General features: G+C 42.7%; 1 protein-coding gene across 3 annotated transcripts; it reads left to right on the forward strand.

The window, feature by feature from the left end:
• Positions 1–398: 398 nt before the first annotated feature.
• Positions 399–10,615, forward strand: rabgef1l (RAB guanine nucleotide exchange factor (GEF) 1, like). 3 transcript variants are annotated; one of them, XM_067449912.1, is made up of 9 exons: positions 399–619; positions 1,353–1,526; positions 1,611–1,813; positions 3,692–3,849; positions 6,133–6,214; positions 6,329–6,461; positions 6,562–6,653; positions 8,473–8,729; positions 9,343–10,615. In XM_067449912.1, exons 2-9 carry the CDS (start codon positions 1,354–1,356, stop codon positions 9,676–9,678), a joined length of 1,434 nt encoding a protein of 477 aa, XP_067306013.1. In that variant the 5' UTR covers positions 399–619; position 1,353; the 3' UTR covers positions 9,679–10,615. The 3 variants fall into 3 exon arrangements, with proteins under 3 accessions (XP_067306013.1, XP_067306012.1, XP_067306014.1); XM_067449911.1 differs by having other exon boundaries at positions 1,348–1,526; positions 9,343–10,597; XM_067449913.1 differs by having other exon boundaries at positions 400–619; positions 1,348–1,526; positions 1,611–1,738; positions 9,343–10,587.
• Positions 10,616–12,838: the final 2,223 nt, after the last annotated feature.

Here is a 12,838-nt window from a genome sequence, read left to right on the forward strand (position 1 = left end):
ACTGGGACAAAATTTCAGGCATGCCACACCACTGGGGAAAAAAAGAGATTTTTTTTTTTTTATCTCAATGGGACCCTTAAGGAAAAATAGGTTGAATAAAAAATGTAAAAATCAAGAAAGAAAAAAAAATGTTTTCATGAACATGAACAGAAATTGAATATTTATTTTATGAACCTTATTTTCCTGTTAGCTAAATATCACATTCGTGAATGTAAAATGTCTAAAAATCTATTTTTTTTTTAATTTAAACTTGAGATGAAAATGTATTCTATTAATGTATGTATGACAACTGTTGTTACTGATCTTTCGAGCATTTAATAAAATAGATCAGTCTTTGCAATATGAGCTGAAGGTCTTTTATTGTATTTGGAGTTTTATTTTGGCGGCTGGCGCGCAGGAAAGCGCTGCGTAAACTCGCTTCCGGTGGTGAAGGGACTTCCGGCAATAACACTGACTGACAGACACATTTGATAACATCAATGATCAAACATTAATGCGATCAGAACCGGCTGTCCGTCCTCCGTTAGTCTCTGGAGGAGCAGAAGATATCACAGAGAGATAAACAGAGGATATTATAGAGAGATAAACAGGATTAACGCCTGCTCTTCGGGTCTCACACGTAAGACAGATCAGCATTACTGTAATAACTTCTGAACATCCCGCTAATGAACCGCCAATGCTCGCGCTGTGTGCTGATATTTCTGCTCATTCAGTCTTTATTATTTCACTGTCACTGGGTTTCTGGAGACGCCTTTAATCCTTGTCACGAGAACTCTGTCTGTCTGTGTGTGTTTGTGTTTGTGTGTGTGTGTGAGTGAGAGAGAGACTGCTGTGTGTTTACTATGGTACAAACTACAGAGATGGCCTTATGGCATCACTGTGTGTGTGTGTGTGTGTGTGTGTGTGTGTGTGTGTGTGTGTGGGTGTGTGTGGGTGTGTGTGTGTGTGTGTGTAACTCAACACATTACACACTGATCTTCATGTGCTCTCTCTCTCTGTGTGTGTGTGTGTGTGTGTGTGTGTGAGAGAGAGAGAGAGAGAGAGAGAGAGAGAGAGAGACAACACATTAAACAGTGATCTTAATTTGCTCGTGTGTGTGTGTGTGTGTAACTCAACACATTACACACTGATCTTCATGTGCTCTGTCTCTGTGTGTGTGTGTGTGTGTGTGTGTAACTCAACACATTACACACTGATCTTCATGTGCTCTCTGTATGTGTGTGTGTGTGTGAGAGAGAGAGAGAGAGAGAGAGAGAGAGAGAGAGAGAGACTCAACACATTGAACAGTGATCTTAATGTGCTCTCTCTCTCTGTGTGTGTGTGTGTGTGTGTGTGTGTGTGTGTCAGGGCAGCATGGCCTCGGTGCGCAGGGGCTTCAGCGTCCCTCAGTCGGACCTGATGTGTAAGATGGGATGCGGTTACTATGGTAACGCGGTCTGGCAGGGCCACTGCTCCAGATGCTGGCGTGAGCAGAACCAGAGCTCGAGAGCCAAGCAGATCGAGGAGGACCGGGCACTGGCTGAGAGGTGAGGGGTCAGGGGTCAGCCTGTGCTGCGCTCTGCTGGCTCTGCGGCTGCTGAGCGTGTGTGTGTGTGTGTGTGTGTGTGTAGGCTGCAGAGAGAGGAGGAGGCGGCGTACAGCAGCCAGGAGGGGGCGCAGTCTCAGCCGGGGGTCTCCAGGACACACAGCGTTCCCATGGTGAAGAGGCTCTTCCCCCCCAAAACACCCGCACACAGAGGTACGAGCTCACCGTCCAATCAGAGACAGGGGGCGGAGCCACGGTCAGTGACATCAGCACGAGAAACCCTTAAAGGTGCCCTAGAATGATTTCAAACAATATGTTCAATTGTTCTCTGATATCTACACAGAGGGTGTGTGGTTATTAAAGGGCAAAACTTGTTTTACAGGTCCATTTACAACCCTATGAATTGTCCTGAGGATGTAATGCTCTGTGTTTGCCTTGAGTTATTAATATTAATGTTGAGCTCTGCTCTGATTGGCTGTTTCACTGCACCGCTAACACATCCACCATCCGTCATGGCAATGATTTTACAATGAGAGCTTCTCAACTTTGGATCATGAGTGTGTAAATATGTGGTTGGTACAGTAACGTTATAGTTTAACTCGTATAGCGTACTGATTTAAAAGTTGATTTATTTTGCCAAACAGAGTAATGTAGAAGCCACTCATAATAGGCAGTGTCATGTTTACTACACACCCGCTGCAGAATAATCATACTTCAGTTCTTAAAAATGTATATTTATTTAACATATTGACTAGAAGCCTTGTCAAATGACTATCGTCTCAGCTTAGATGGTGGAGAAGATGACGTTAGCTAAAGGCTCGAGTGAGCGATCTGTAAGAAACTGAACAGTCGTAGTGAAGTCAGCTTCTGAGTTATGTGTTAATGATGAAATATAGGCTAATTTAGATTTCAGTCCGTCAAAAGGGATCGACATACGCATCTACTGTTGTATTTAATAACAACACTGGCAGGAAATAATATTAACCTCCGTCATTTGACAAACTGTTATGTGTGCTACTTAGAGTTTCCAATACTAGCATCTTGCGTTAGATCTAGACAACACAGGGGATATTATCATAATGTTTTCTTACTAAGAACTTTAAATTTAATCTGAAATGGGTTCGACAGTCGATAAGTGGATAAAATCACTACTTACTGCTTGCAGGAGTACGGTTGAAATCGGCCCTTTCTTGAGCGAATCCTGCTGCATTGCCCCAGGTTAGAATAACTCTCCGTGGTGAAATGTGATTATAATAAACCGCAATCATGACTTGACTTATGAAAAGTCCTCCCGTCCCCTGCACAGCCTGAACATGTGTCACGAGAGCTGCCGTTTTCGCTATCTTCGAGTGTCTTGTTTACCTGCAGTCCCGATGGTTCGCTCCATCTCCGCCTGACATGAACATGTTTGGACAGATGCGTGCACATAAAAAACCCAACTGTGACGCAAGCGTTGAGAATGCTGAGAAGCACTTTTTTTCCTGAGGTGTTTTTGATTTACAAGATGTACATCAGAAGTAGGAGGCGATGGTGTTTGAGACTCACAGTATGTGATGTCCATGTGCTGAACTCTTATTATTTCACCATTAAGGCCCCAGCGTCTCGTGCTCCTGCTGTCCATTAGGGCTGTGTTCGATTCAGACGTTTGTGGAATCGATTCCAATTCCTGGTTCCAAGAGTCGATTTCGATTCTTGTTTTTTTAATGATTTTTCCGTTTTTTGTTTTTAGTGACCGCAGGATGTAGAAAGTATCCTTCTCTGAAACTTTATTCGTAAAATGAAGACACATTTCAATAACTCTGATTGTTTTAAATGATGGATGCTCCTGAAATGGCTCATATAGTTCAGCAGTAAATGTGATTTAATAAATAAACAGTTTGCAAACATTGCATGGTTAAAACGACATGACATGTCTAAAATGCGTATAACAAGTATAATGCTGTAGGTGCCATTTATGTGAAATCTGGCCCGGAGATCTACAGAGAGGCTGAGAAATGTGTGTCTAGCTTGGAGAAGTGTTGACTTTTCAGAGATTTCACAGCTTTCCAGACAGGTTGTTTGACAGGAGATCCCAGCGTTTGGCTCTCTGACCCCCTGAGGGTCTCTGTGTAACCGGCCCACATTAGGAGAGTGATGTGTGTGTGTGTATGTGTGTGTGCTCCACAGAGGCAGGATCCGCACAGACGGCCCTCAGCCGGCAGCCCAGCTCAGACTCAGACCACATCACACAGCGCTTCATAGACTTCCTCAAGCCCTTCCAGAGGCCCGGGTACGACATCTTCAGACAGAGCCATGCCTTCGCCGAGACCGTCGCTCGCAAGAAGGTGAAGCTCTGCAAAAGAGCCTCCTCTTACTCAGGAACCGTGTCTCGTTTCCAGTCTAAATATCTAACAGTTCTTAAATCAAGATGCATTTACTAGATCAGTAAAACCACATTAGATATTTGTTCTTGTTTTGTTGAAGATCAAATCTAACTGAAGTGAGTTTTTGCTTAAAACAGGCAAAATGATCTGCCAATGGGGTGAGGAAAATAATCTGATTTCTGATTGAAATCTTGTTTCTTGTTTCCGTCCCGAACAGAAATAAGATTATGAAATTAAATACTAAATAAGAAGAGCATTTTTAGCAGTGTGTGTGTTAAATCAGCCTGTAGTCCTCATTTACCTGTGTGTGTGTGTGTGTGTGTGTGTGTGTGTGTTAAATCAGCCTGTAGTCCTCATTTACCTGTGTCTGTGTGTTTTGCAGTGTGTGTGTGTGTTAAATCAGCCTGTAGTCCTCATTTACCTGTGTCTGTGTGTTTTGCAGTGTGTGTGTGTGTGTGTGTGTTAAATCAGCCTGTAGTCCTCATTTACCTGTGTCTGTGTGTTTTGCAGTGTGTGTGTGTGTGTGTGTGTTAAATCAGCCTGTAGTCCTCATTTACCTGTGTCTGTGTGTTTTGCAGTGTGTGTGTGTGTGTTAAATCAGCCTGTAGTCCTCATTTACCTGTGTGTGTGTGTGTGTGTGTGTGTGTGTGTGTGTGTGTGTGTGTGTGTGTGTGTGTGTGTGTGTGTGTGTGTGTTAAATCAGCCTGTAGTCCTCATTTACCTGTGTCTGTGTGTTGTGCAGTGTGTGTGTGTGTGTGTGTGTGTGTGTGTGTGTGTGTGTGTGTGTTAAATCAGCCTGTAGTCCTCATTTACCTGTGTCTGTGTGTTTTGCAGTGTGTGTGTGTGTTAAATCAGCCTGTAGTCCTCATTTACCTGTGTCTGTGTGTTTTGCAGTGTGTGTGTGTGTGTGTTAAATCAGCCTGTAGTCCTCATTTACCTGTGTCTGTGTGTTTTGCAGTGTGTGTGTGTGTGTTAAATCAGCCTGTAGTCCTCATTTACCTGTGTGTGTGTGTGTGTGTGTGTGTGTGTGTGTGTTAAATCAGCCTGTAGTCCTCATTTACCTGTGTCTGTGTGTTTTGCAGTGTGTGTGTTAAATCAGCCTGTAGTCCTCATTTACCTGTGTCTGTGTGTTTTGCAGTGTGTGTGTGTGTGTTAAATCAGCCTGTAGTCCTCATTTACCTGTGTGTGTGTGTGTGTGTGTGTGTGTGTGTGTGTGTTAAATCAGCCTGTAGTCCTCATTTACCTGTGTCTGTGTGTTTTGCAGTGTGTGTGTTAAATCAGCCTGTAGTCCTCATTTACCTGTGTCTGTGTGTTTTGCAGTGTGTGTGTGTGTGTGTTAAATCAGCCTGTAGTCCTCATTTACCTGTGTGTGTGTGTGTGTGTGTGTGTGTGTGTTAAATCAGCCTGTAGTCCTCATTTACCTGTGTCTGTGTGTTTTGCAGTGTGTGTGTTAAATCAGCCTGTAGTCCTCATTTACCTGTGTGTGTGTGTGTGTGTGTGTGTGTGTGTGTGTGTGTGTGTGTGTGTGTGTGTGTGTGTGTGTGTGTGTGTTAAATCAGCCTGTAGTCCTCATTTACCTGTGTCTGTGTGTTTTGCAGTGTGTGTGTGTGTGTGTGTGTTAAATCAGCCTGTAGTCCTCATTTACCTGTGTCTGTGTGTTTTGCAGTGTGTGTGTGTGTTAAATCAGCCTGTAGTCCTCATTTACCTGTGTGTGTGTGTGTGTGTGTGTGTGTGTGTGTGTGTGTGTGTGTGTGTGTGTGTGTGTGTGTGTTAAATCAGCCTGTAGTCCTCATTTACCTGTTTCTGTGTGTTTTGCAGTGTGTGTGTGTGTTAAATCAGCCTGTAGTCCTCATTTACCTGTGTCTGTGTGTTTTGCAGTGTGTGTGTGTGTGTGTTAAATCAGCCTGTAGTCCTCATTTACCTGTGTGTGTGTGTTTTGCAGTGTGTGTGTGTGTGTGTTAAATCAGCCTGTAGTCCTCATTTACCTGTGTCTGTGTGTTTTGCAGTGTGTGTGTGTGTGTGTTAAATCAGCCTGTAGTCCTCATTTACCTGTGTGTGTGTGTTTTGCAGTGTGTGTGTGTGTGTGTTAAATCAGCCTGTAGTCCTCATTTACCTGTGTGTGTGTGTTTTGCAGTGTGTGTGTGTGTGTGTTAAATCAGCCTGTAGTCCTCATTTACCTGTGTGTGTGTGTGTGTGTTAAATCAGCCTGTAGTCCTCATTTACCTGTGTGTGTGTGTTTTGCAGGTCGTTGTTTGTGACGATCTCTCGGACTCAGTGCAGGATTTCTATCAAAGCATGTCAGATTACCTGCAGACACACTTTAAAGGTGCAAAATCCAGCATGACTTGTTTATTGATGGTGCTTCTGCGTCTGTCTGACGTGTGTGTGTGTGTGTGTGTGTGTGTGTGTGTGTGTGTGTGTGTGTGTGTGTGTGCATCAGGCTCTCCGGATGTGACGGAGACGGTGATGGAGGAGGTGGAGCGCTATGTGATGGGCCGCCTGTATGAGCCGCTCTTCTGCCCTGAGCACACAGATGATGAGAAGAAGGACCTGGGCATCCGGAAGAGGATCCGGTGAGAATCCGGTGACTCCGTACGGTTCAAATGTGAAGGAGAGGTGCAGTGTAACACTGTCCTGTGTGTGTGTGTGTGTGTGTGTGTGTGTGTGTTTCAGGGCTTTGCACTGGGTGTCCATTGAGATGCTATGTGTCCCAGTGGATGAGCAGATCCCTAAAGTATCGGACAGCGTGGAGAAAGCCATAACAGGTACACACACACACACATATTTTTCAATTGCCCAGATTTAATATATAATTAGCAAATATAGCAGGCAATATAATCATGGACTAGAGCGCATCTAATAAATGAACCGAAACTCAAGATATATGTCTATAGAAAGCTTGAAATATCTACTTTAACACTAAACAATTCAAAACAAAGAGAACTAGTAGCTATCTGTCGGTTATGATGTGCATTTCTCACGATTGCGGAGATGGCCAGTCAGCGTCGTCACCTTCATCTTTGCAGCCGTTAATGACAAAGAAAAAACCCAGTTTATTAATAAACAATTCATTTGTGTCCTAGCTATTTCTGACACATTCACAATGATTACTTTTGCTGTTCTTTGTGGCAAGCTTTATGCTTGAGTGCAGAATAATCTCATGTATTACGCAAACGCTGGTTTAGAATTATCTCCAGTGTAGATTAAAGTCATTCAATTCGCCTAATATAAACGTGTACTTAGTCGTCAACTAATGGCTTAAATGAACAACTACTAGTCCAGTAGAACAAAACTTCAGTCAGGGGCAGCCCGACTAATGTCCCGTATTTCCGAATCAGCATAACACAAAGGGAATCCTGGGTTGAGCGAGCGGAGCGGGATCTTCAGAAAGGCGTTAAAGGGATAGTTCACCTAAAAAGGGAAATTCTGTCATCATTTACTCACCCACAAAAGAAGATATTATGAAGAATCTTAGTAACCAAGCAGATCCAAGCAACCATTGACTACCATAGTAGGGGATCAAATACTATGATGCTTTGTTACAAACATTCTTCAAAATATCTTCTTTTGTGTTCAGCAGAGGAAAGAAACAGGTTTGGAACAACATGATGGTGAGTAAACAATGACAGCATTTTTATTTTTGGGTGAACTATCCCTTTAAATAAACAGTGCTGCCGTGGAGATGTCAGACGGGAATCGGCGGTGATTTATATATTTACTTCAGTCGGCTGTTTCTCAGTAGCAATGGAATAAACCCCACGGTTTGGTTTCTTTGAAGACTTTAATGTCAGATGTGTTTGATTAAAAGCAGATGGTCATTTTCTACCTCTCTTCACAGTACCACAATTACATGCATAGGCCTACAGAATTAATGTATTTTTGTGAAAAGGTTATTCATTCATCTGAACTCATTGACAGTGCACTTTATTTTGTGACAAATTAATCCAAATATTTAATGAATGATGTTAAAAAAAAAAATCCCCCAATGAATTATCAGTAGAATATTCAAATAAAATTATTTTCTGTTGAAAACCAGATTTTCCCCCCAAAAAATAAGTGGAAAATGGGGGGGTCATCTTATATTCGGGTATATACGGTAGTCGAATCTCTTTATATTCTTCAACTCAAGCACTTTTCAGGAGCTTCACACTTTTTCCAGCACTTCAAACCTCTAAATATTATCCAATGTTATTTTTAGTTGATGATTTGTAAAACTAAACATTTAAAGGTGTCGGCCACTTTAATTTAAAAGCACATGAAATGCCCACTATAACCAGTAGATGGCGGCAGAGGAGCACGCATTGACTTATTAGCCATTCCCACTCCCTAATATCTGGACAAAAGTAGGAATTCACGCTCCTTTAATAATCCCTGGAGCTGTCGGTCAGTTAGTGTGCGACTACAGAAGAACAATCGCACACTAAATAAGAGCAGAAGATTTACATTCTCCCTTACATTTCTTCTGCGTATCAAATCAAGCTTCATTATTAGTGACTGCACTTATTAATGCAAAAGGGTCGTAGTTTTATGATTGAACGACCACATGTGGCGCCTCCATCTGTCTGCTGTTTGTTTCCTGAACAGACCTGATCGACCTGGACTCTAAGAAGGTCCCTAAGGAGAAGCTGGCATGCGTCACCAGGTGTAGTAAGCACATCCTGACGGCCATCCAGGGCAGTAAGAAGGCTGCGGCCTCGGCTGACGACTTCCTGCCCGCTCTGGTCTACATCCTGCTGAAGGCCAATCCGCCGCGCCTGCACTCCAACATCCAGTACATCACCCGCTACTGCAACCCCAGCCGGCTCATGAGCGGAGAGGACGGATATTACTTCACCAACCTGGTAAGAGCTGCTCCGGCACTGGGTCCTTCAGTCTGGACTCGAGTGTTCGATCGCCTGTAGACTCGAGTGGTGTAGTACTCCAGACCGGTCTTAAAGGGTTATGGATGTAGTGAAGGAGGACATGAAGGTAGTCGGTCTGAGAGAAGAGGATACAGAGGATAGGAATAGATGGAGGCAGATGATTCGCTGTGGCGACTCCTGAAGGGAAAAGCCGAAAGAAGAAGAAGGAGGTCTTAAAGGGTTAGAGACGAGGGTTAGACAATTCTATGAGCGCAAAACAAAAAAACATGCTTAGACGACGTGCACACAAACCCTGCTGCTCCTGACGGCACATTGATTTCTTAAGACATGAACCGCTCGGTTTCCGTGAGAAACACAACAGTATTTATTTTGGGTTTTTTTTACCTCATATCCTAATAGTTTTCCCATCCGCTATGCTTTTTTGTGTGTTAGTTTTGCTCTCATAGACTTGTTACCCATTCACACCATTATATGACTGGCAAAGTAGTTTCTCAGACAGTAGATATGGATCTTTTAGGTGATTTGAAGGAGTGCTGGTCTTGTCTTGGTCTGGTCTTATGTGGTCTTGACTCGCCTCTCCTATCTCTCGCAGTGCTGTGCCGTGGCGTTCATCGAGAAGCTTGATGCGCAGTCGCTGAACCTGAGCCAGGAGGACTTCGATCGCTTCATGTCCGGCTCGGCTTCATCTGGCCTCGGCTCCAGAGCTCCAGAGAGCAGCACGAGCGTCCCGCCGCCGGCCCAGAGGACTGAGGCTCCGGCGCTGGAAGCAGACCTCATCGAGTGGAAGGAGGGCCAGGAGCTCTCGGTGATGGGCATTCTGGAGGCGGAGGCTCGGACACTCACCCCAGCCACCTTCACCATCGACTCGGACAACATCGGCGGAGACAGCCTGCCTCCTCCGCTACAGCCGCAGAAGTTCCCCAGCTAGCTCTGACACGCCCGCACTGACCCAGAGGAGGCTCAAAGCTCAGAACATTTTAAGTATAGTTTTATGATTGTTTGTGTGTCACTGTGGAAGGAAAAGCTTATTTGACGTTATGAAGTATTTATATACATCAGGAGAGTTTTCATTTGTGTAAATATAAGTGTGAAAACATGTAATCTCCGCTGAGAATGAGAGTAAATTAATAACCGTTTAACATTGCTGTGAGAATCATGCCAAAAGAATGAGCTTAATTTGTGTGTGTGTGTTCTGATTGAGTGCATTCTGGGAATCAGATCTGTGGATAGATGCTGAGTTTAGACGGACGGCGGGTGTGAATCTGCTTTATGCAAGCCACTGATGTGACGATACATGACTTATTAGTGCTCATCATTTATCTCAGGCATCTCCTGGACATTATTATTGCCATTTCTGGTCATTTGAGCTGAGAATGAAAGGCGGGACAGAAGCTAGGATTGCTAGCTTTAATCAATATAACAGATGTACTTCTGAATCTATAATCAAATATTTATTTTCTGTATATGTTACTTTTTAGAAATGCTGTTACAGAATTAATGTTTTATGATTTCCAGAGTTATTTTAAAGCGGCTTTTTGATCAAGAAATATATTGCTTATGCATGCAAAGTTTCACTTTTGCTGTGGTGTCACGTGTAACCTCATTTAGTTATCTAAATGATCTAGGTGTGGAGCCAGAAATATGCTATTTAAAAATGATAAATAAACCGAGCTACTGAAGGAACGGAAAACACTGGCGTCTGGTTTGATCTCCAAACACTCTGAGCTCTTTCTGCAGACCCTTCAACTAGTTCAGGCAGACACTGACAGTCCCTCTCACTAAAACACACACTTACAGCCTGCAGTTTGATGGCCAAGCCCATGTACAACCAGAATCTGTAAAGCGGGAGAGAAGTCAGAAGTGATCATGTGGACCCCAAGACATGACGCTGAGGCAGAATGAATGAAATGGTAAATGGACTGCATTTATATAGCGCTTTTATCCAAAGCGCTTTACATTTGGGCCTCACATTCACCCATTCATACACCGACGGCGATGTCAGCCATGTAAGGCGCCATCCAGCTCGTCGGGAGCCGCTGAGGTTGGGTGTCTTGCTCATGGACACTTCGACACTTGGTCAGGTGGAACCGGGGATTGAACCACCAACCTTCTGGTTTGTAGACAACCTACATGAACCACTGAGCCACTGCCGCACGAATGAACTGAAACGTGCAGGCTTTTCTTTGGGCTTTTTGCATTTGGACTAGTGTATTTTTACAGTGTGCAAGTGCTACACTTGCAGTTCACACAGGATACAATGTGTTATTCCTGGAATCTGATCTAACATTTCTCACAGCGAGTGTCATGGCGGATGAGCAGTCCTCCGTCATGTAACTAATACTACAGTTACTGTGTCATGGTATGAAGTTTTAAGAGTTTTTTAGGTGAGAATATATGACTCGTGTATAAACATAGCGCCTGTTTTACAATCTGAATCTCAATTTCACAGATGTGAGGCGTTAGCGGCTGTTTAGTGCTCGTGTACCGCAGAGAACTGCTTCTTGGGAATTTGCTCAAATGTAGACAGTCCAAGCATGAGCTATAATTCATTTGGGATGCAGCAAGCGCACAATTTTTGGCCTTATTCATCTATTACTTGTTCCATAGCAAATCGATTTAATTACTAATACTTTTATATTGGCTAATATTGTTTATTTAAATATTATTTTATCAATAAGTAATACAAACCCGATTCCAAAAAAGTTGCAACACTACAAATTGTGAATAAAAAAGAAAATGCAATAATTTACAAATCTCATAAACTTATATTTTATTCACAATAGAATATAGATAACATATCAAATGTTGAAAGTGAGACGTTTTAAAATGTCATGCCAAATATTGGCTCATTTGGGATTTCATAAGAGTTACAAATTCCAATAAAGTTGGGACAGGTAGCAATAAGAGGCCGGGAAAGTTAAATGTACATATAAGGAACAGCTGGAGGACCAATTTTCTAATTATTAGGTCAATTGGCAACATGATTGGGTATAAAAAGAGTCTCTCAGAGTGGCAGTGTCTCTCAGAAGCCAAGATGGGCAGAGGATCACCAATTCCCCCAATCCTGCGGCGGACAATAGGGGAGCAATATCAGAAAGGAGTTTCTCAGAGAAAAACTGCAGAGAGTTTGACGTCATCATCATCTACAGTGCATAATATCATCCAAAGATTCAGAGACTCTGGAACAATCTCTGTGTGTAAGGGTCAAGGACAGAAAACCAAACTGGAGGCCCGTGATCTTCAGCCCTTAGACGGCACTGCATCACATACAGGAATGCTACTGTAATGGAGATCACAACATGGGCTCAGGAATACTTCCAGAAAACATTTTGTGCATCATAAAGAGGAAGATGCGACAAAGAAGACCTAAGACAGTTGAGCAACTAGAAGCCTGTATTAAACAAGAATGGGGCAATATTCCTATTCCTAAACTTGAGCAGCTTGTCTCCTCAGTCCCCAGACGTTTGCAGACTGATATAAAAAGAAGAGGGGATGACACACAGGGGGAAACATGGCCACGGCCCAACTTTTTTTTAGATGTGTTGATGCCATGAAATTTAAAATCAACTTATTTTCCCCTTAAAATGATAAATGTTCTGAGTTTAAACATTTAATAGGTCATCTATGTTGTATTCTGAATAAAATATTGAAACTTCCACATCATCGCATTCTGTTTTTATTTACAATTTGTACAGTGTCCCAACTCTTTTGGAATCGGGTTTGTATTTTGTATAAGTATTTGGTATTAGGAAAGGAAACTATTTTTCTCCATCATGCCCTGATGGAGTTTTGTTTTCTTGCCACTGTCGCCTTTGGCTTGGCTTGCTCAGTTAGGGACACAAATTTAGATCAAATTTTTCAACTAAATATCCATATAAAATGAATTAAAAATGAATTCAACTTTATAACCGATCTGCCCACATTGTTGTTATATGATCAATTAAAGTTTCTTTAAGTCCTTTCTTTACGCACTATATTTCTTATGAGTTTATTGAACATGATAAAAAGCTGATTCCCTTTGTTATACTGGCTTTTTGTCCTCCAGGAGGATGGGTGCTGCTGCGGATACCAGCCACACCATCAGTAAT

Source organism: Pseudorasbora parva, chromosome 8 (assembly GCF_024679245.1).
Source record: "Pseudorasbora parva isolate DD20220531a chromosome 8, ASM2467924v1, whole genome shotgun sequence".
Taxonomy (NCBI): domain Eukaryota; kingdom Metazoa; phylum Chordata; class Actinopteri; order Cypriniformes; family Gobionidae; genus Pseudorasbora; species Pseudorasbora parva.

Excerpts from the sequence above, each read along its gene's own strand:
- rabgef1l (XM_067449912.1), top strand. The coding sequence starts at position 1,354 with ATGGCCTCGGTGCGCAGGGGCTTCAGCGTCCCTCAGTCGGACCTGATG. Across the intron at positions 6,215-6,328 it reads CCTGCAGACACACTTTAAAG|GCTCTCCGGATGTGACGGAG; the intron begins GTGCAAAATCCA and ends TGTGTGCATCAG. Across the intron at positions 6,654-8,472 it reads CGTGGAGAAAGCCATAACAG|ACCTGATCGACCTGGACTCT; the intron begins GTACACACACAC and ends TTTCCTGAACAG.